The sequence below is a fragment of the Rhinolophus sinicus genome, linkage group LG06 (genome assembly GCF_036562045.2).
Source record: "Rhinolophus sinicus isolate RSC01 linkage group LG06, ASM3656204v1, whole genome shotgun sequence".
Lineage (NCBI taxonomy): Eukaryota > Metazoa > Chordata > Mammalia > Chiroptera > Rhinolophidae > Rhinolophus > Rhinolophus sinicus.
This window is the reverse complement of record NC_133756.1, coordinates 97,094,124-97,117,424: the sequence shown is the minus strand read 5'-3', so window position 1 is coordinate 97,117,424 and position 23,301 is coordinate 97,094,124. Positions and strand designations below refer to the sequence as shown.

The 23,301-nt window shown below is 38.4% G+C and overlaps 1 protein-coding gene across 2 annotated transcripts in view; it reads right to left on the bottom strand.

Moving 5' to 3' along the window:
• Positions 1–22,757, bottom strand: part of TRPC6 (transient receptor potential cation channel subfamily C member 6) — a 115,508-nt gene extending 92,751 nt beyond the window's left edge. The window contains exon 1 of one of the 2 annotated variants that reach the window (XM_019714511.2): positions 21,994–22,757. In XM_019714511.2, the coding sequence (XP_019570070.2) occupies positions 21,994–22,163 (170 nt within the window). In that variant the 5' untranslated portion in view covers positions 22,164–22,757. The remainder of the gene's footprint in view (positions 1–21,993) is intronic. The other variant, XM_019714510.2, reaches the window with a different exon arrangement.
• Positions 22,758–23,301: the final 544 nt, after the last annotated feature.

Below are 23,301 nucleotides of genomic sequence, written 5' to 3'. Positions count from 1 at the left end.
TACTGTTCATGATTTTTAGTGCTAGGACAGTGTGGCCTGATAGTCACTGAGCCCTCGCTCTGTGGCAACCCCTATGCTAGGCAATGTACATACTGTTGCGTTGTATGAGGCTTTGGAACTTATTCTCTATAACTAGTTAATGATGTGGAGAGCGCATTCACTAGGTGATACCACTGACTCTCTTGTAGGTGAAATCAGCTCTCTTCACCTATTCTTCAAAGGCAAGATGCTTTGGGCTGGTGTCAACTGGTCATAGAACATATGGGGTGCTCCATCTTATTTCTGCCGTTTCAAATACCTCTCCTTTCAACATTGTCACATGGCATCCTACTCTTTCACCATGTGAAATGGACCTTCCTGTTAACCCATTGTTTTAATGGCTCCCCTCTTGGCCCCTCTATCTACCTTTTCCTGTCTAGGAAGGTCTGATGTGCTCAGTATATGTGTTCATGATCTAAGTTTGAGGAGTGATTGAGTTGATATCTTCTGCTCATAGTCACTGATGTGAGTCACTCACTGGCTTTTCCCCATCCTGTTATGAGTACCCCCGAGCCTGTGGCGAGACCTAATGACATACAGAGTTATGAATAAACATATTACATCTTTTTGGAAGAAGGGGTGGTGGAAAACTATTTTCTTTTCAGATAAACATGGGAGCTTTATGGACTAGGATGAAAACGTTTAATGTAAAACAGATGTCAAAGACTATTTGTATTTACAGTGAGTTGTACCAGATTTCTATAAGAACCAGACATTTTTTTCTTCCTGTGCTTAGGACAAAAAATGCTGAAAATTTTTATGTAAATAAAATTTGATTTATAAAACTTTGAGGCACACTATCCCAGCTATTCCCTAGGAAGTGGTTTTCCATGAAGTTATCTCTATAGATTTTAACAGAGTAAATACTTTAAGCCTAATAGTCATGACATAACACAGACATACCTCTAAGTAAAGGTGAACTGATTTTTAACAGGGAGGTAACAGAATTTTTTGATAACTTGAAAGGAATTTTATTGCAGTGATTTTTCAAGATTTATTTCTCCATAAACATGAAAATATCTACTATAAATTCAATATCTTACATTTTCTTTGTAAAGCAATAGCTGGCCATCTTGTGAAAAAGTAACATCTGCCAGCCCAAGTTGAGAAATACAATTAATATGTGCGTGAAACCAAGATGATTACATGGTTGGAGGGCGCATGGGGGTCAATAGTGATATATTTCTTTATAGTGGCATATTAGCAAGTAAAATTTATTCAACCCTCAATTAGGGTTTCATGGAAACTGACCCCTTATGCATTCTAAATCTTTAAAAATGGTCAGTCTGGGAGTTAGAGCTGGCCTGTAGTCCTTTTAGACCATTTGGTGTTAAAAGTCGAAACCTTTCACATATAAAAATCTTTCTTCTCGCTTCTCTTTAAAAATCAGAGGATTTAAGAACACAGCCCTCTAGTCCCTCCCAATGACAATTGACCAGGGCTAAGTGGAGACTGCCACTTTTACATAGGTCACCCTCTCAAGGTCACTACATCCCCAGCTCTCCCTGCCTTTACATCAGACTTGCTTACTTGCCTAGGCATTTGAGTTGGCAAGACTGATTCATTCAACCAGCCTTCCACACAGCAGATAATTTTAGATATTGTGTATGACACACTGTTCTGGGACTAACAAGCATAATTACTAAGTCATATCCCCTACCCTGACATATCTGAAAGACCCATACAGCAGGCATAGAAATGAATCATTGAACTACAGTGTTGTTAAGAGCAATGAAGAAATTCTCTCAGAATGGAGAGAATGCTGAGGCAAAACAACACCAGCCTGGAGTGGTGGAGAGGGTTCAGGGAAGGAGAATCTGAAGGGGTGTGCCTGATAAAAAAGCAGGCAAAGGTAATCGAGGCAGAGTGAATTATCTAAAGAAAGGCATAGCAGTCAAGAGCATCAGTACATATATTGTGAGAACATAAAGATCAGGAAGAAGGTGAGGAGAATTGATGTTGGATAAAGAAGGAAGTCAGATGGTAGAAGCCAGGAGACAAGTTGTCCCACAGTAGGTCCTCAGATTATATTTGACTGTTGTCAATAAGCTAATCCACATACAGGAACATTCCAGTTTACTATCATGTCTTATAGCATGAACATTTTTGTTAACTATATTGGATTGAAAATCTTTCCAAAATGCATTGCATACGTCTCTCCTTTCTTGAATTATGTTCGGAATGATCAATTTAAGTTTCTTTTGATGACTCAAGGACACCACTATAGATGTAAATTCTTATACTATGTTGCCAATAAAATAGCAATGCTATAAGTGGGTTTAAGGGTTATGGGACTTTTCCTCTATAATATTCAATTTGAGCAACTTTTTTTCTTTTTTTTTTTTTTTGCTTTTAGGTAAATTGACAGCAATTGACAGAAAAGTAAGGTGTCTCAAGTACTGTCTCTCCCTTCTCATTTGTTTTTTGTTTTTGTTTTTTTGATACACTATAAGTTAAAAGTAAAGGATGAAGCTTACTAGAAATATATACATATAGTAAGTCTTTTATTTAGGTTGGGATGAGCAGTCATAAATTGTATTCATGAGCTTCATGTGAACTCTTTCATTTACTCAGAAGCACCCCCCAACTTTTTTTTTTTTTTTTTTTAACTTTCATGCAGCCTCTTGAGAATGTTCAAGAACAGTGGCTGTCCTCCTTTTTATCCTTCTACTCTGAATCTGACCTGGTGGAACGTCAAAAGGCAGAAAAGCTCCCGTAGGCTGCATATAGAGGGTATAGGCTGAGTTATACACTCTCCAGTCTCTCTTCCACTCAGGAAAACAGATGAAAAAGCATGTCAATATCAGGGGATTCTAGGGATTATTTTAAATCTCATAAACTATAATTTTTTAAAAAGCAAATTCTTTTGAGAGTTTGGTCCTTTAACTCTTATTATTAATGAATTGCCTGGGGTACACCTCCCAAATGCCTAAGATACATCATAGCATCACAGAAAGATGGTCTCATTTGCCAGGATAAATGAAGTGAATCTGTGGTAAAATAAATATTTTGACATACTGAAAATCCAAACATGCTTTGACTATGGGTGGTTCCTAATTCTGATCTCTATTCCTCCTCTAATCCTCCTGAAAATGGATAGACCAGGTCATAGAAAGGAAGAGAAAAAAACATACAGGGATTTAAAATAAAGATTGTATTTAACAATAAACAAAGAAGTGCAAAGAGGAAGAAGGATAGGAGAAATCACCCAATCTCAGTGGGACTTGCAAGGATTTGAATAAGCAGTTATATATTTAGTATCTATCAATTTGGGGCAGTCCCTAAATCAAGAAGCTATGACTTCATCCTAAGTCCCAGAATGTTGCAGGGTAAATCCCTTTGCAAATCACATGTTTTCAAATTCCTTCTCTATTCTCTTCCCTTTTTACACCTTTCATTAAATAAAGACACTTCTTTCTGCACAAGCTGAATTTTTAGCATAAGTGGCTTGGATTTTGTCCCAAATATTCCTACCAAAAATTCTACTTTGCCTAATAAAATACTGCAATTCATACTCATATGTATGTAGCTACCTACTGTTGTGAGTTCAAATGTAATAGGAAAAGTTCCTTTGTCTTTGTTTCTTACTCTTTGGAATATGATATTGGAAGTGGGTATTACAAATGCCTTATCTAAGAGGATATAGAGTAAGAATTTAGAATATAGACTCAGTAGTCAAACTGTCAATTACCTGTGTGACTTTGGAAAAGTTATTTTAGATGTCTGGCCTTACGTTTACTAATCTGGAAAATGGAGATAACGGTCTAGGTGGGTGGAGAGTGGGGTTTCCTAGGAAGGCAAACAGGGCACAATTGGAGCCCATACGGTGTGCAATGTGACATGTGGTGTGTTGGGGGAGTCAATTTGGGTCCTGATGGACAGGCAGGGACAGGATGGGCTGGGATGCGCTGAATGTCAGGGGTGCCTCAGACAGAAAAAATAATAAAAATAAAAATTGGCTGTTCTTTCTGGGTATTTATGATAAAAGATATGGAATACTCCATTTGAATAGTTGTGAAAGGTCACATAGATAACTTAATAAAAAAATCTACAAAAGTAAAAAACACTCTTATAAAACCCACTTAGTTTTATTATAAAAACACTTTTAATGTTTAAAACTGAGCATCATCTTTCCTTTCCTGTGAAACATAGAGGAGATGTGAGAAAAAAAAAAAAAAGGCACAAAATGACAATAGAGGATGTCAATTGCAAATAAGATCCTACAGGTTCTGCTCCTTCTCCCATCGAATGTCAGGGCTCAAGTCATCATCGGGAGAGAATTCTATTTTAAAAGTGTCATGTCAAACTGCAAGAATGCCCCCATAGGGTTACAGTGAGGTTTAAAGGAGTTCATATGTGTAAAATGCTTATGATAGTGTTTGGCACATAGTGTATTCCTTATGAATGTTTCCCCTGCTAAGAATCTGAAAAACAAAGCTGTGTAAAGGTGTAACAGCACTGTCCAATATGGTAGCCTGTAGCCACAAGTAGCAATTTAAATTTTAATTCAAATTAACTAAAATTAAATAACACTAAAAATGTAGTTATTTGGTTACACTAGCCACATTTCAAGTGCCCAGTACCAGCAGGCTGTCTGTCACCTTGTACAGAGCAGATATAGAATGCTTCCACCACTGCAGGAAGTTCCATTGCATCATGCTGTATTAGAAACTGGTAACAACAACAACAGAGACCCAAGGGAATGGATTAAGGACAAGAATGTGTTTTGTCAGGCAGTCAGTAAATGCTGAGTGAGGGTTTCCTGTGGACCAGATGCTGTATGAAGTACCGAGGACACTGTGTATGTGCACGTGTCTGTTTGTCCCATGTGCCTGCAAGGGCCACGGTGCGGGAGATGTATCAGGAAATGAAGTTTAAGGAGACATGAAGAGTGAATAGATTTTTAGGTAGGAAAACATTACAGCATTTTAAAGCTATTTATTGTCTGTCTCGCTGATTAGAATCTAGACTATGTCTGTCTTGTTCACCCTTTCTATTCCCTGTTCCTAGTACAAAGGTTAGGCATTCACCATACATTTGCTGAATTCATGGATTTAAAAAGTCAAATACAAATGGACTGAGGATGGTGAGGATGAGGTGTCTGGAAAGGAGGCTGAAAGGAGGGGGAAAGAGAAGGGCAGGAGGAAGAGAGACTAAGGGTTCTGTCAAAGCTGGGTACATGGAGCATATGAGGCGGGGGTGAGTGTGGAGAGGGTGTAGAGAAAAGTGAGCACAGTGGCCTCCTCATCCTTTTGCCTAGGAGCGCTCCAGCTAGTTTTATATGAAGTATTTTCTTTCTTTGTTCCATTTTCTACTTGTACATCCAGAGTGAGAAAAGACGGCCTGGGAGAAAGGGTTATGTGTTTACTGCGTGCAGCTATAGAAATGGTAACGTCCACGCACACATTGCAAGAGTCTAACAAACCTGGTCTCCCGTCTCCCATAAGAGCCTAAGGTGAGGGAAATTCAGGCAGACCTATGGGCAGCCTACAACTTCTTCTTAGGAATGTTGCATTATTATATTATTATTAGAAACAATAAATATTAGAAAGAATGATGTTTACATTGTTTGTTACATTGATGTTTGCACAAATGATGTTTACATTTGTTGTTACATTCCTGTGTATTTGTCCTGGTAAGAATTTGGGGCACATGGGTAAGAATTTCTCTCGGGCAGTGGCTCTCAAACTTTAGCAGGTATTTGGATCACCTGGAGAACTTGTTAAAACACAGGTTACTACACTTACAAGTGAAATAATAAATAAATAAATAAACAAATAAACAAATAAATAAATAAATAAACAAGATACTGAACTCATAGATACAGAGAACAGATTGGTAGTTGCCAGAGGCGTGAGATTGGGGAGGGGGGAGGTGCATAATGGGTGAAGGTGCTCAAAAGGTACAAGTAGTTATAAAATAAATAAGTCATGAGGATGTAATGTACACATGATGACTACAGTTAATAATCCTCTCCTATATATTTGATAGTAGTTAAGAGAGTAAATCTTAAAAGTTCTCATTACAGGAAAAAAAATTGTAACTATGTGTGGTGAGGGATGTTAAATAAACTTAAGGTGCTGATCATTTTGCAATATACACATATGAAATCACTTGCTGTACACCTGAAACTAATATAATGTTATATGTCAATTATATTTCAATAAAAATAAATTGTTTAATTATTTAAAGAATAAAAGCTTGAGAAACACTAGGATTTAAATTTTGCAACCCAGTGTAAGCAGATAAAATTTAAACATCAATTATTGTAAATAATTTTCCACACACAAAATTTCCTCTCAGGCTTTAGTAAATCTCAGCTGATACATTTATTACATTGTTAATTTAAAACATATGAATTGATTGCTATGAGACAGGTGCTAGGCACTAAGAAGATAGTGTGAAATGAAGCCCAGTCCCTTCTTTCACTGAGATTATACACTAATAAGGATACAAGGGGAAAAAGTCAAGCAAACAAACAATGTGGTTTCAGATAATGAAGAGACAAATACTAGCCAATCAAAGACTATTTCCTTATCTCCTGACTCTAATCCCATCTTCCTCACAGCAAAAGATATGCTGTCCCTTCTTTCACTGTCCAGTGGCTATTTCCATAGCCAAAGACAAGGCAAGTTCTCGAATTCCTACCTGACTACAATTCCTCATACCAGCCTACAGCCCCTTTCATAATCAGTCCATGAATCTACAGATGTTTATTAAGCATCTACTACCTCCTCAGGAAAACACAATAAACAAAGCAGCCCAATTTTGATGTGCACACAACAAGTATTTACTAAACACCTCACACTCAACTAAGCACTGGAAGGAGAGAGGAATACTAGTGAGGAAGCCAGGATTCTTGACAGCAGGGAGGCCCAGTCTTGTACACAAGGCAAGACCATATTTCATTCAATCTCAGACATCCATTTCTTCACGTTTTTAAGTCTGTAAAGCTGGACTTTATCTTACAGTGGTGATGCCTTCAACTGGATAAAATATAGTAACTGTAGCACCAAGTAGCATCATGCCCTGAGAGCTGTGTAGAGCCTATGGCAATTAGAACAGGAGTCCAAACAGAAGCTGCACATTAAAAAAAACAAAAACACACAGAGTTTCTGATTCAGTAGGTCCGCAGTAGGGCCTAATGGTTTGGAATCCTAACAAGTTCTCAGGTGATGCTGGGCACATACTTTGAGAAATCCTGTTCGAGGGCAATAGTCTTTAAACTGGAGAATACGTATCCATGGAGCATATAACATCTTTGCAAGAGATACAAGGACAGAAGTAGTTTTACTGAAATCTATTTTTGAGTCCTCTGTATCCATATGCATTTTTTTCCTAAAACTTCTCTCAGATTTCCCTTAGAACACTCTTGTAGTCACTTAGTCACACTAGTTCTCCATTTCCACTTTCCATTTCACAATCTACCTTCCCTCACTTTACTAAGGAAAGTATAACCCTTACCTATTCCGAGCATTGCCCTAATGTGTAAAGGCCTCTTGGATATTAAATAACTGTCCCAAAGTTCAAACTAAGCCTCCTATAATCAAGGCACCAAAAGTCTCCCCACCCATCCTTTTAAGAAATGCATTTCTAATCATTATTAAACCAAAAAAAAACTATTACTGATCAAAATGTGTGAGACTTTGATCCAAAAGAGTCTAAAATCTGGAGCCAAAATGCCTATGATCCAATCTGAAACCCACTACTACTTACTGTGAAATCTTCAGAATCTCCGTGTCTCAAATTCCTCATCTATAAAATTCAGATAATAATATTAAGTTCCTTTTAGGATGATTGTGAGCATCAGATGAGTTAGTATATATAAAGTGCTTAGAATTGTACCTGGCGCATAGGAAATGCTTTGTGTGAGCTACTCTGTTGTTGTTGTTGTGTTGTTGTAATCGTATTAATTGTAATAATAACTCAGAAGAATTTTATTACTTTTAAATTTTATATAGGTTTCCTTTTGTTTCAAGAAACTTATAGGGTCATCAATGAAAAGCTGTCAAGAAAAAAATTGTATAACATGATATTTAGGTTGTGTGAAAATATGATTTCAAGCAAAAGGAAGTAAAATATGTTCATTAAAAAGCTCGTGCATTTTTTAATTAATGGTGATGAATATTACATTGCTACCATTTAGGTTTAATGAAATATAATTTTAAAGGTGATGGATCAAATTTATTTACAAATGTTAATTTTCAAAATATACATTTGCAACCTTTGCAAGTGTTTAAACTTATGCTGAAAAATTTTAGAGGTTAAGTTAAAGATCTGTGGTGGTATTTGATGAGAATTTGCTGAATTAAAATATCCTGTTTCCCAGCTTCTCTAATAATATCTGATTACTGGATCCTCAGTTAAAAAAAAACAACAGATGTTTAATCTCATATTTTTACTGTTGAATGAATGAATATACAGTAATGGCTTTCTTGACTGAAATTAGATTTAGTGCTTAACTCTGGTTTTCATGGTGAATCTAAAGTATCTGAAACAATAGTTTTCTAAAATTGGCTCCTTATTAAAATCATCTGGAAAATTTTTTAAATGTTATTCCTAGGCCATATCCCCCCAAATTCTCATTTATTTAAACTCTTCTAATTCTTAGGTAATTTATATTTTAAAAAAATCATCCAGGTGATTCTTATAACCAGGTTTACAAACCGTTAATTAAAATCTTTCTTAATCCACGTCATCTGGTGTACGTGTTTAGCTAATATTTTCTCTGTGTTTACATCACTTAATGTGCAACATTCTTCCTTTAGTAATGTCTCTCACTATAGTTTTCTAGTCAGGGAATATCAGATTTTCGCATGGAAGGGGGATGAAGATCATTTCTAAGTTTTCCTGGTATAAGAGGAATTGTAATCCAATTTGAAAATAATTAATTTCTGGAAGACAGATTGCAATAAAAATCAACTATTGGACTTTGACTAAGTTTTACCCAGGCACTACTTGTCCAAATCAAGGTTATATTGTCAGCTATGTACGATGTCAGAGGGGTAATAGACTTGGGGGCGGGGGGGGTTATCACTTTGTGAGGGATGTAAATGTCTAATCATTATGTTGTTTTGTACACCTGAAACTAATTTAAAAAAATATTCAAAAAATTAGATTATCAACTGTATGTAACTTTCTAAACCAATTTCCATTTAACCATTCTTTTCTCACTTTCTTAATTTCAAATTGAATTATTTCATTTAAGTATTTAAGACTTTCTCGGAGGTAATGAGTTTTGATCTCAGGAAGTTCAGTTTTCACAAATTCTTTCAACTTAATTAAATAAAAATTCCAGTACCTTTCTTCTGTGTATTTTAGTAAACATAAACAAACAAAAAAGATAAATCCTCATGGGTGTTCTGTCAACACAATACAAAGGAAGAGTTTCTATTCATATTTTCTTGTCTGTAGGATTATATAAAAATATTTAAAAAGCACCATTTTAGAGATCAAGCATATCCTGCAAAGCTCTTAGAACTCATTAAGTGACCCAAGCTGCAAGAATATAAAATTCCAATATTGTAGGGTTCTGAAAAGGTTACAACAAAAACATGGTAAAGACAAAGTGTAGCAATACCATATCAGGCCCACATAGGAAAGAATTTTAGAGATAAGGCCAATCCACTGAAATCACTTTGTATAAGGGAGACATTGATTCATTCATCCACAATAACATTTTTTGAGTCCCCACCAAATGCAGTCAATGTTTATAGACAAGATCTCTGCCCTCATGGAGCTGCCATTCCACCGGAGGGGAAGTACAGACACTGACGGTCAAACACAAACAAGCAAACAAACAATCATATATGTGTTTTGGCTCAGTACTGGCTTAGATGCTGGAGAGCCATAAATTCTTAGGCACGTTACTTTACCTTTCTGATCTTCAGTTTCCTCATTTACAAGCAAAAATAACATTGCCTATCACACAGGTTTGCTTTGAAGACCAAATGAGCTAATGTAAATAAAGCAAAAGACTGTCATAGTCTTATCTGTGTTTTAAAGTGAGCTAGAGACTAAAGTTTAAACCTCTCAAACTTTGGACAGATCATAAAGGATATCTTGTTTCTTGCAATCTTTCATGTCTCATTTACCTTAACTCTAACACACCAAACACCATATTTCACTGATTTTAAGACACATATTTCTTCCATTTTAACTTATCTGCTAGAGAACACGTCTTATGATCTAAACCTTCTTGCCAGTCAGACATCAATCATTACCATGACATAGTTTTCGCAGCCAGTGCATGTACAAGCATTAAAAGCAATTGCATCCAAAATTTCAGAATGGATGGCAGTGGCTTGTAAATAGATCCTGGAAACAATAGCTAAGCATTCCTTCCAAGCCAAAGAAAAAAACACAAGGTCTGACAATTAAGTTTGCAAACTTGTTGCAATGATGTTGCTAACCTTTTTTGATATCAGAAGGATTATTCATTATGAATTTGTACCGACTGGACAAAGAGTTAAACAAGTTTACTGTTTGGAAGTGCTGAAAAGGCTGTGTGAAAAAGACGACCCAAATTTTTGCCAACAATTCATGGCTCTTGCATAACGACAATGCACCAGCTCACACGGCACTGTCTGTGAGGGGGTTTTTAGCCTGTAAACAAATAACTGTATTGGAACACCCTCCCTACTCACCTGATCTGGCCCCCAATGACTTGGTTCTTTACCCGAAGATAAAGGAAATATTGAAAGGAAGACACTTTGATGACATTCAGGACATCAAGGGTAATAAGATGACAACTCTGATGGCCATTCCAGAAAAAGAGTTCCAAAATTGCTTTGAAGGGTGGACTAGGCACTGGCATCAGTACATAGCTTCCCAAGGGGAGTACTTCAAAGTTGACTGTAATGATATTCAGCAATGAGGTATGTAGCACTTTTTCTAGGATGAGTTCGCAAATTTAATTGTGATACCTTGTATGTGTGTGTATGTGCATGTATGTGTTGGGGGAGGGTGGGACAAACATGAGGAGCAATGGTGAATCAGATTTGTTTAGCAACATCTAGGAACTGTTAATCAAAATAGTCTAGCTCTATGTAACGTAAAGTCAGTTTACTTGCCTAGCACCAAAAGCTTTTGGTCTACCATGGGTTCTTTGCATTCTTTAAAGAAATGCTGCATCAACAATATGCTTTTTGGCACAGAGGACAATCGTGTGTAGAAAAACATGGGCTTTGAAGATGCTAGGTTGAAAAGTAACCAAAAAGGTGACCATCTCTGAATGGAAAGGAGCTTTGGGAATACTTTAACTAAACTTTGTTTTAGATATGTTTTTACATGTGTGCATAACAGTTATGTATGACCCAAATCTATTGCAAAGAGCTGCTTCAATAGGTATAAAATAAAAATATAAGGTATAGTTTAATTGATAGCACCTTATTTTGCTTGTTTTTTGATGGTATATCTTATATCAAAGCAGTATACAATTAACGGAAACTTAGATTTGATAAAATATGATGTTTGTGGTTCTCAGTAAGGTACCTGGCACATCAAAGCTGCTTAAACAAACATCTGTTGAAAGCAATTAATGCATCCTTCAAGGTGGAATACAATGTCTGGCCCTGAACTCCCCTGCAAGTCAAGGGGTCCTGCAGAAAACATTTTCCTGGTAAGTAGCAAAGTTTATCACAGCTTTTCATAGCCACCACTGTCATTCTGCAACCTATTCAATGCAAAATTCTGTTTCATGGAGGGTTAACAGAGTAATAATAAAAATGAGTTTTATTTATAACAGTTTAACTGCATAAAAGAATTTTAAAAAGAGCTTTAGAAACCACATGATTTCCAATTCTTACCATAACTCTCTTAGTAATTCCCTCGAAGAAGGAAAATCTTTCCAGTTTTGTGCAAGGGTTTTGTGCTGACCAACTACATGTCAGGACAAAATGCTCTTTGTGCTGCAAACCAGAGCTGCTGTAACTGAAACATGAAATCTTCCATGAATAGGCAACCAATCTTAATATGACTATCCACACTGTAATTAATGTCTGGTAATATACACTTCCACATAAATACCATGTGAAATGCTTTTAAAATTTATGCAAAATCCTACAACGAAATCTCCAGCTTCATACTACGATTTGAGTCAGGTTCATTTTTCTGAAACAACCACATTGTAGCATACAAGCAATTTTATCCACATGATAGAGAGAAATCAAGAGTAAAAGAAAGGATCATTTGTAATCTTTAGAGTCTGCTAAGTTTGTGGACCATTTGGTAAAATAATCTACATATTACCTAGTTTGGGTACATTCATAACCCTCCTTTGGTGACAAAGATTGGCAGTTTTTGAAAACCTGTTTATCTAGATAAGTGATAAAAGATAATCTTCTGCTTCTTCTTTTGTTTCTTCCCATTTCTGTCAGCTACTAGTTATGTAATCTTTGATAAGTCACTTAACTTCTCTTTGCTGTTGTATTTTTCTCTTTCTTATTAGTAAAATTCTTATGAGTAGGGATTATAAAAGTACATATAAAACTCGTAGGTTTGTTTTAAGTATTAAATGAGTTAATATCTATAAATCATTTAGAGTAGGGATTACCACATAATATCCCCTAATAAATCTAGCTATTCTTTTTATAATTGCTCAACATAACCATATAAAAGATGAATGAATAAATAGATTAATGAATTGGTGAAAGAAGAAGTGAAATATAAAGGGCTTGACCTTAAAACATGGTTAAGATTTCAATAGAAAAAGAAGGTGGAGGTTAAACATACTTATTACTGCTATCTGTAACCTTTCTTCTTCTTTTCTCCTGTTACTCAGAATATAATTTAGATATAATGAGCACAGAATAGGAATCTTGGTTCAGTAGGTGAGAGCCAATCTGTGACTTCTTAAGGACTTATGGAATAAGAGGAAAAGGAATGGTGAATGTGCTCTCCAAGAGTTAAACCCACCAATGTATCCAGCTGTGCCAGGCACAAGCATGAGTCTATGGGATGCTGAAAGAACAGGAGACTCTGCAACCTACCTTCAGCCTTTCTGTCCATGTGTTCCATCCAGCCTGTGCTATCTACAATGTATGGGTTATTGTCCACTTCACAACAACTTACCAACTGTGTAACTTTCTGAACATTGCTTAACATCTCTGAATTCAAGTATTGTCATTTATAAAATGGAAATTTAACATAGCTAAGTGGCTTCTCTAAAGAGCAACTAGTTGCATGACAACTGGAAAAGGACCTGCTACTGGGTAGGTATTCAAAAAATGCCCCTACCCAAAATATATGTAGAGATTTTAGATTAGTCCTCTACAGAAATAGCAACTTGCATTGAACTGTAAGTAACTCTTGTTAACATCATTTCTCCCCTTTTCCTGGCTGAGTTACCTGAATTAGGTAGAGAACTGTTATAACACAATCATGTATGTTGCATGGGTATCTGTAACATTCATTTCTACTCATATGAGGTCAGACAATTAAGTTCGCGAACTCATCCTAGAAAAAGTGCTACATACCTCATTGCTAAATATCACTTTGAAGTACTCCCCTTGGGAATCTATGCAGTGCCTAGTCCACCCCTCAAAGCAATTTTGGAACTCTTTTTCTGGAATGGCCATCAGCGCTCTCTTATTATCTTTGATGTCCCGAATGTCATCAAAATATCTTCCTTTCAATATTTCCTTTATCTTCAGGTAAAGAAAGAAGTCATTGGGGACCAGATCAGGTGAGTAGGGAGGGTGTTCCAATACAGTGATTTTTTTACTGGCTGAAACCTCCCTTAGAGACAGTGCCATGTGAGCTGGTGCATTGTCGTGGTGCAAGAGCCATGAATTGTTGGCAAAAAGTTCAGTTCGTTTTCGTCTTTTTCACCCAGTCTTTTCAGCACTTCCAAATAGTAAACTTGGTTAACTGTTTGTCCAGTTGGTACAAATTCATAATGAATAATCCCTCTGGTATCAAAAAAGGTTAGCAACTTCGTTGCAACAAGTTTGCGAACTTAATTGTCAGACCTCATGTATGCTGTTACAAACAGACGTTCTATAGGAAATATCATTCAATCAATTCCAATGGTTTAAGAGTCTTGAACAGCATACCAAATTTTAGATGCCAAAGCTTAATTGAATTTTGGCATATAGATGAGCACTTTTCCTTGTACTGAGAGCAAGCAGAAGATTCATAAACAAAGAGCAATCACAGATGGTAATTTTATCCAACTGGATCCAATTATATTTAGCATTTTTTATAAAAAAGGGAGAAAAACAAGAATGGACTTAAGAAAATGTTTCACTTGTATGACTGACACTCTAAGGGAAAAAGATGAATTGCCTTGAAGTTCCTTCTTATAACTCAAGGAACATAACTGTCTAGAGAAAAAAAATTATGCAATGTCTTCCTAGAGGTAAACAAACATTCTGTTACAGAACAAGTGTTGGCATTTCAGCACATCTGGTAATAATAACTCCACAACCTATAATGTTGGTCCCCTAAGTTTCATGATACTAATTTGTTATCAACGGATGTTGATTACTTCAAGCCAGGGGAAGTTTGGAAACAAAACAGGTGGTTTCTGTCATGCAGAACACAGACCTCCAAAGTTGTAAATTAAAAGAGACCCACCATTAATCCAAGGTGCTGGGGAAGATGTTGATTCTTAAATGAAAGAAAAGCAGATCTAAAGGTGATTTTTTACACTTGCTTTTCCCCTGGGAACAGCTTCAAAATGCAAATCTATAAAGCAAGGGTCCTTGCTTTATGGTTATAGAAGTTATTTCAAAGGACATAACAGATACTAGAATTATCTCTAAATTCTAAACCATTGCATATGCAGAAGAAATCAAGATGTCACACACGCTCCTTTGATTGATTTTATTTATCATTAGATAAGTATGTTCTTGTAAAAAAAAAAAAAATGAGTCCCTTGGTTTTATCCTTATAACGCTGCTAGGTGGTTATATTCTAATGTGACTGCCATTTTGAGGGGTCTATGGGTAGGGGGTAAGGTCTTTGCTTTAAAAAAATGGACATACCTAATGTCAATGATTCAGAAAAGAAGACCCTACAAAAAGAAATGGAGTTTGAAAGTCATACCTTACACTGGAAGAGAGGTGGGTTGTCTGTCTGGGCTAGAATTTATTAAGGGTAGATTGTTTGAGGATGGCCTGAGGAAGGGAAGGGAGAATGCTCTCTTTCAGTGGGATGAAGCTTGATGCTAGGCAGGGAGGAGACTCCACATATAAGCTGGAAGAACAGTTATAGCCAGCCAGGAGTTCTTCTCTGTAGGTGAATTCTCTGGTTATCCCTGAGCATTTGACAGGTCCTGATAAAGGACCTCATGTCAGAAGAAACTTGAAGGGAAGAACTTGGGACTAAAGAGCTAAAAGGAGAGCAGCATGGTAGTGTCAGTACTGATCAGTAACCGATTCTCCAGAAGAATGTGATTCTCGGGGCAGGCAGCTGGAACATAAGATTTGTGTACCACCTTCTATGTGGACATTGGCTCTTCTGCCTAACTTAGAGGACTCAGATGCTATTTTATGAAAAGAGCCAGCATCACTTTATTCCTTATTAAAACAAATATTGAGCACAGGATCATATCTTTGCTGAGGAATAAATTAATTCATACCTTCTCTTTGCTAGACACTATGCTAAATGTACAGGGATGGAGGATCACCCCACCTCTAGAGGCTTACAGTCTAGTAGGAGACGGAAAGAGATATACCTCTGACAACTAAATTTGCAAGCTCACACTAGAAAAAGTGCTACAGACCTCAATATCACTACGGTCACCTTCGAAGTACTCCCTTTGGGAAGCTATGCATCAATGCCTGCCCCTAGTCCACCCTTCAAAGCAATTTTGAAACTCTTTTTCTGGAATGGCCGTCAGAGCTGTCATCGTGTTACCCTTGGTGTCCTGAACATCATCAAAATATCTTCCTTTCTGTATTTCCTTCATCTTCAGGTAAAGAAAGAAGTCATTGGGTCCAGATGAGGTGAGCAGGGAGAGTGTTACAGTTATTTGTTTACAGGCTAAAAACTCCCTCAGACAGTGCCATGTGAGTTGCTGCATTGTCCTGATGCAAGAGCCATGAATTGTTGGCAAAAAGTTCAGGTCGTCTAACTTTTTCACGCAGCCTTTTCAGCACTTCCAAATAGTAAACTTGGTTAACTGTTTTTCCAGTTGGTACAAATTCATAATGAACAATCCCTCTGTATTAAAAAAGGTTAGCAACATCGTTGCAACAAATTCACGAACTTAATTGTCCATAAGTAGACAAATGTAAAAAAGTGTAACAAATGTTTGAATAGACATATTTATTAGATAGATGAATGCAAAAATAAGGGAGAAATAACAAAGTACATAAAAATGTAATATGTTTCACAAGCTTGAGTCCATACTCTAATTTTAATCTTAAACTTCTGCAAGAGAATAGTGTGCTCTATCAACAATTAATGTCAGAAAACATTTCCTAGCCTGCAATCTGAAATTTTCATATGCTTATTTATACGTAAATGTGTTCAAGACACATTTTTTGCCTGGAGTAAAGAAGTCTGTGTTTGGGAAATTTTATTTACCTATGCTCTCTTAAATCAAGAGTTCAGAGTCTGGGTCCCAGGGTTCACAGATAGATTTCACCTAAAATCATATTGAAGTCAATAAAAATTTTGAAGAATTCATGACCCATTTAAAAAGTCATTTTTGTTTTTGTCATGTGGAATAAAGAACAGAATTAAGAATCTCTTTGGGTTTCTCCTAAGACTGTGATTCAATGACAAGTTGCCCCTTTTTCTTTTTTTCCAGGACTTTATTGGGGAACAGTGTGTACTTCCAGGACTTTTTTTTTTTTCCAAGTCAAGTTGTTGTCCTTTCAATCTTAATTGTGGAGGGTGCAGTTCAGCTTCAAGCTGTGGAGGGCACAGCTCAGCTCCAGGTCCAGTTGTCATTGCTAGTTGCCGGGGGCGCAGCCCACCATCCCTTGGGGGAGTGGAGGAATCGAATTGGCAACCTTGTGGTTGACAGCCTGTGCTCCAACCAACTGAGCCATCTGGGAGCTCAGTGGCAGCTCAGCTCAAGGTGCCGCATTCCATCTTAGTTGTAGGGGGCGCTGCCCACCATCCCTTGCAGGACTCGAGGAATTAAACCGGCAACTTTGTGGTTGAGAGCCCACTGGCCCACGTGGGAATCGAACCGGCAGCCTTCGGGGTTAGGAGCATGGAGCTCCAACCGCCTGAGCCACCGGGGCGACCCCTGACAAGTTGCCCTTTAAACAGGAACCCCTTCTTGTCCATATGCTTGTTTAAAGAGAGCTCATCAGCAATGGAACACTAACTTTGCATAAAACATTACATTAGTTCCTAGAGAACAAACAGCGCCTTTATGTAAAACAATAACCATAGTTCTTACAAGCCACACATTATATAACCTAAGTATGAAGATACATCAGGAGTGTATTTCCATTACATGTATTTTAAAACTTATTCAAGTCCCTTGTATTTTGGTTCATTTTAATATTCCTTCATCTTTAGTGCTCTGCAATTTCACTATATGTTTAAATCGGTTTATTTTTCTCTATTGCACTAATATTGTTGTATTTCATAAACATGAGAACTTCACGTTACTGGAAAATTATCACCCATTATCTATTCAAATGTTGCCTCTCCCCCATTCTCTATATTTTTTCCTTCTGTAATTCCTACTATCTTTATGCATGACTCAATAATATTTATTTTGCCATTTCATTATGTCTCTGCATACTAGGTATTGCCATCAATTATGCTACGTCTAATCTGCATTTTAGCCCTTCCACTGAGTTTTTCATTTCAAAATCATATTTTCACTTGTAGATTTTCTATTTGTTTTTTTTCAAAGTAAGTTTTATTCTTTTCTTAGGGTTTGATTTCTTCTTACATATTGTCACCATTTTATACATATTAATTTTATATTCTCTTTCATGTTGTTATATTATCTCAAGTTCCTAAGGATTCAATACTGCTGTTATGTCATATGTTGACTCTCCCTCATGGATTGTATCATCTGCTGACTCTCATTCTTGATTAATTGTTTCCTTGTATTATAGTGAGCATATCTTTAGCTGTGCTGTTGTATCTTTTGCTGTTTTCTTGAAAATCTTTGGCACTCGAGACGGCTGGTACTATTCTCTCAAAATGGTTTTGTGTTTTACTCTTCTAGGAGCCCCTGGAGTATTTTTCAGTGTGAAGATTTCTAGGTCAGCTAAGTAGTATACAGAAATTCACATGACACTCAGGCCCAAAGAATGAAATTCTCCTAGAGGAAGATTTCTTTTCCTCTTGCTAATAAAGTTTCTTGTTCTCACTATACTGGTGACATTTTTCTAGCCTAACTTGTCATTAAAATAAGGATCCTAGTTTTACCCGGCGGGGGAGGAGGGAGTAGGAATGTCTCAGTTCCAGCTCTGCCTCATCAGGAACCAAGGCCTTAGACTCCCTCCATTTCATATGGACATTAGATCCCAATCTCCTGGTCACTCAAATCCATAATCCCCAAGACAGCCACAGTATCAGTTCACAGGTTATACTCTGGCTTTGGCTTTTAATTTCTTTGCTTGTGGCACATGGTAATCCCTTTTACTTTTTGCAAAATTGGGTGATGTTTTAAAATTATTTTAAATGTTTCATCCAACATTGCTAGGGGTTTGCAACCATAAAATTTTTAGATTATTTCAGTCTACTGTATTGACAGAGCTTAGTCTACAGACAGTTTACTGTTTCATTTTTCATAATTATTAAGTCAGTTTTTCCCAAATAGAATGTTTAGTTGGACTGTGTTTCAGATCTTGAGAATTTAGAAACTCTTGACATTATTTTTTTATGTCCAGAATTCTTCCCCATGTTCAGAAGTGATGAACTAAAGACGTATTTTTAAATTCTAAATGAAGGAACTCTCTGCTACACCTTCTGGGATCCTAGCAGAACATTGATCATTTCTTACTAATGAGCATTACAAATTGATCCAAATAGTTGATAGTAATTGATTTTCCATTAAAAGTTGGAAAAGGGGAGAATTTGAGTATTTTCCTTCTAAACACCATTTCAAAATGTTACTACCTACACTGTTAAGGTCTGAGAATATGTAATTGCTCCCAAACAAGATAGTGTGCCACAATTTTCAGTAGCAAAATCATAAATATATGTAAAAATCTTTCTATGTAAGTGAACTATGAAACAGAATTTTTTTTAGAAAGAGTCACAGAATTTACCCCAGACAACTTGCAAAAAACCTGTGATGTTATAAGGGAAAAAGCTCAATGATTTGAGAAAATGGCAATACACATATCTAACGTGTACTAGTGATTGCCACCTTCACAAATAATACACCCCCAACTAGGGGAAAATGTATGAAATTGTTTAAATTACAAGTCAAAAGCCCATGGAAGGGTCTATTTGGACACTCTGCCAGAGAGAAGTAATTTTCTCAGCTCCTTCTCCTATATCATAGGCGTGAAGTACTGTGGTTAGTGGTTAAATTTTTTCCGTTACTTAATTTTTCAACTGGTGAAAATAAAAACCTTGCCAGAGTAAACAGTGATGAAAAGTAACTATAGAACCTTTTGGAAATAGATTCAGACACAAAGACCAAACTCTAATTTTGAAACAAGGCTCACTCTTAAATTTATTATAGAACCTCTGACATGACACGTTATGAATTGAAGCACCCTCAAATATTTCTGTTCATCTCTCTGCTGCCCAGGTCTATCCATTAAGAGTAGTGGTCTGGAATTCCTGAACTAAGGGAAAAAAATACTTATTCTCTAAATAGTAGAAAACTGACTTTGGCTGGTGAGAACGCAATGTGATATATAGATGATGTATTATGCACAATTGAAACTTATGTAATTTTACTAACCATTGTAACCCCAATACATTTAACTAAAAAAAATAAAAAATAAAAAACAAATAGTAGGTAATGTAAGAACTGGATAAATCAGTAAGGCAGTGAACCACATTTGAAGAAAGTATTGGGGAAAGTTTTCAGGACAACATGGAATTATTTAGTCTCTCTCACTAGTTTTTTTAAATCAAATTATTTTTCTCAGACACAATAAGTGATTATATACTGATCAGATAATTAAAAGAAAACAGAGAAGATTTTTGTCTATGGGACAGTCTGATTTTTTAAAAGCAACACAGCTTTTTTTAAGTTGCTTAACTTAGCCTCTTAGTAGATCTCAAGTCTAAGCCAATAAATAAGGTCCATCTATGTCTTAAACATATACCTTCAAAGCAATTTGACAATAGCTGTATTCACAATATCCAGGATTAATTTATTTTTCTTTCTATTTTCCTTGGCATATATCTCCTTGGTACTCAGAGAGGGGTCTACAGATGGCCCAGCAGCCTCCACGTTTCTCAGAGACTGTTAGAAATGCAGAATCTTGGGCTGCACCAAGAGCCTACCAAATCAGAATCTGCATTTTAACAAATCCCAAGATAATTCACATGCCTATGAAAGTTTGAGAAGATCTGTAGCATAAAACAGAAATATTTTCTAACTTAAAGTCAAGTACAAGATTTCTTTGGGGGGTGATGACAATGTGCTGGAATTAGATAGTGTTGTATTTTCTGGATATACGAACCACCACTGAACTGTATAACTGAAAGGGGTGAATTTTATGGTATGTGAAGTACATCTTGATTTAAAAAACAAAACAAAACAAAAAAACTTAATAGTAAATGCTTTCAAATTGTACAGCACATAGGCGAATGGAACCAGTTCCAACTTCTTTTCTATCCTGGGGGAAAATTAGATGTACCATTTCCTGGAGTCCACCTTTTACTGTGAAAGGGAATCGCAGCAGGCCTTGATTCTGGACAGCCCTGACCAAAGATTGGAAGGGGCGCCCATGTATCCTGAGGGTCTGGCAGGAGCCACCGGGGGGCGGGAACATCCTCCCCAACACACACATGTATTTCTAGAGCTGCTTAAGGAACTGCTACTGAAAACTGCTTTCCTCTGGAGGGAAACCGCACGTGGATGGATGTGATATTTCAGGAAACCAAACTACCCAATCAAGTAAAAGAGCACAAAGGCAGAAATGCTATCTGCCAGCTGCACGAGTGGGCCCAGGGGTGTGGAGGAGGGGAGACTTCGCCTGTATTCCGCGTTCTGCCCACTACTGCGACCTCCCCCCACTCAAAAAACAAACAAACAAAAAAACAGATTCTTAAATAAAATCTCGTAGTTACTCTCACAGTCCATTACAAATGACCTGATCCCCTCGTTTCTACAGTTTACTTGTCTCCAGGCTCTCACCTCTAACAGGCTCATCTCCCCTGGATGCGGTTGGTAAAAGCTTCGCGCGGTGGGTGGGGAAGCCTAAAAACTCTATTTCCCCGACTTAATCCGGTGACCCGGAGGCGGGGAGGAGGATATCCCCAGGACAAAACCACCCTCTCCCACGCACACCTTCGAACTTTCCCGCCGTCTGGGACCCCGAAGGCCTGTGCGCGCCACCTGAAGGGCTAAAGCCGGCAGAGCGTGTAGCCTGCTGCGCTCACCAGTTCGCGAGCTCCCCGGACGCACGAAGGCAGCGCCAAGGACCCTCAGCGTTCTAGTCATCTCTGCCACATGGGCTAAGAGTCACAGGAGCACAAATTTGAATCAGTCCCCTGCCCAGACCATGCCTTTGGCGCAGTGACTCTGTCTCTTTGAGGGCAAGAGGTGACATTAGAACTGAAAAAAATTGACCAGGTACCTGACCACCCGTAGTGGTGTCAGTCTCACTCTCGTGGGCAAAAACATACCCATACTTGCTCACCAAGAGCAAACCTAGACCCTCACGCACCCCCACTCTACGCCCCCCCGCTCCCTGGGGTCTCAGCCCAAGCTCGCAAGGCCCTCGGAGGGACACACGCGTGTTCACACGCGCGCCGATGCAGTTCGTACATTCCTGCGAGCGCACAGCCTCCCGCAGCGCAGACCGCGCCTGCCCGCCCGCCCACGGCGCCCGCACTTACAAGCCGGGGTAGTAGCCGTACAGAGGCAGCGGAGGCTGCGGGCAGCCGTCGTCCCCCATCTCCGAGTCTATGAGCAGGTAGTCCTGGCTCTCGTTGCGCGGCGCGCCGGCCCCAGCCGGGACCCGGGAAGAGCCGCCCCTCCGGGGCCCGAACGCTGAGCTCTGGTTCATGGCGGGAACGCCGGACTGGCCTAGGTCCTGTTCCTGGGGCGGCGCCTCAGCAGTTCCAAGGGGTCGCGGTGCGGAGGGGACGCGGTGCGGAGGCTCAGCGTCACCCGCCGGACTGGCCCGGAGCAGACCGGTGCCCAGGGGATGAGGGCGAGGCAGGGGGTGCGGACACCCAGCGGTCTGAGCTCCAAGAGAGGCTTCCCTGCTGACCCGGGGAGCAGTCACCACTTAGGGGGTCACTAAGGGGATCTTGACCTGAGCACGTCCGGCCTAGGGGACCCCGCAGGGAGGCGGCCGGGGCTCCTGAGCCGACCGAGCCCTGGCGGGGTGGCGGGTGGTAGTATAGCCTGAGAGCCAGGGAGACAGAGCTGAAGAGTTACTATGTCAACCGAGACTCTCCAGCCGTTGGCTCCCGCCTTCTTCCCCCGCATCCTCCGTCATGATCCCCACCTTTAAAGGGATCGGAACGACGTTCTAGAAAGCAGAGGCCAAAGCCTGTCCTGTAGCCACAACTTTCAGGGCTAGGAGGAACCTAAACGAGGCGGAGCCACATCCCCCCCAACCACCCTCAAGAGTCTGCTTATTTAGAAACCATACAAATTAAGAACTTTCTAGGAAGCTCCCCTTAAAGTAAGACTCCTGAAGAACGAAGGAAACCTGTTTTTTTAAAAGACACAAGCCTCTCCTTTCTCCAGGCTGCCTTTATTTTCTTAAGGCATTTTCTCTCTCATTCCCAACCCCCAAAGTTATTACAACTCTTCACTTTAAAATGAACAACGTCTGTGTTCCCAGTGCCAGATGTTCCCAATTCCTGAGCAAACTAACAAAAATAGGCAAGCATTTTCCGCTGATACCAATGGAGGCGAACAACCTGCTTACTTTAGAGAAAAACTTTCCTTCCATCACTGCAAATCCTGAAATTATTTCTCTGCCAGATGTTCCCCACATTTTCAAACTGTTTTTATTTTTTTTTTTAAGTTTGTTGGGGTGACACAAACTGTTTTTAATTTTAAGACTTAGTTTTAAATTCTGATTTAATCTTCATATAAGTGAGAATTAAAAACTTCTTAACAAGGATGAATCAGTATCTGTAGTAGTTCAAGCAGTAATTAATTAGGAATCCACTCATTCATTCAGCAAA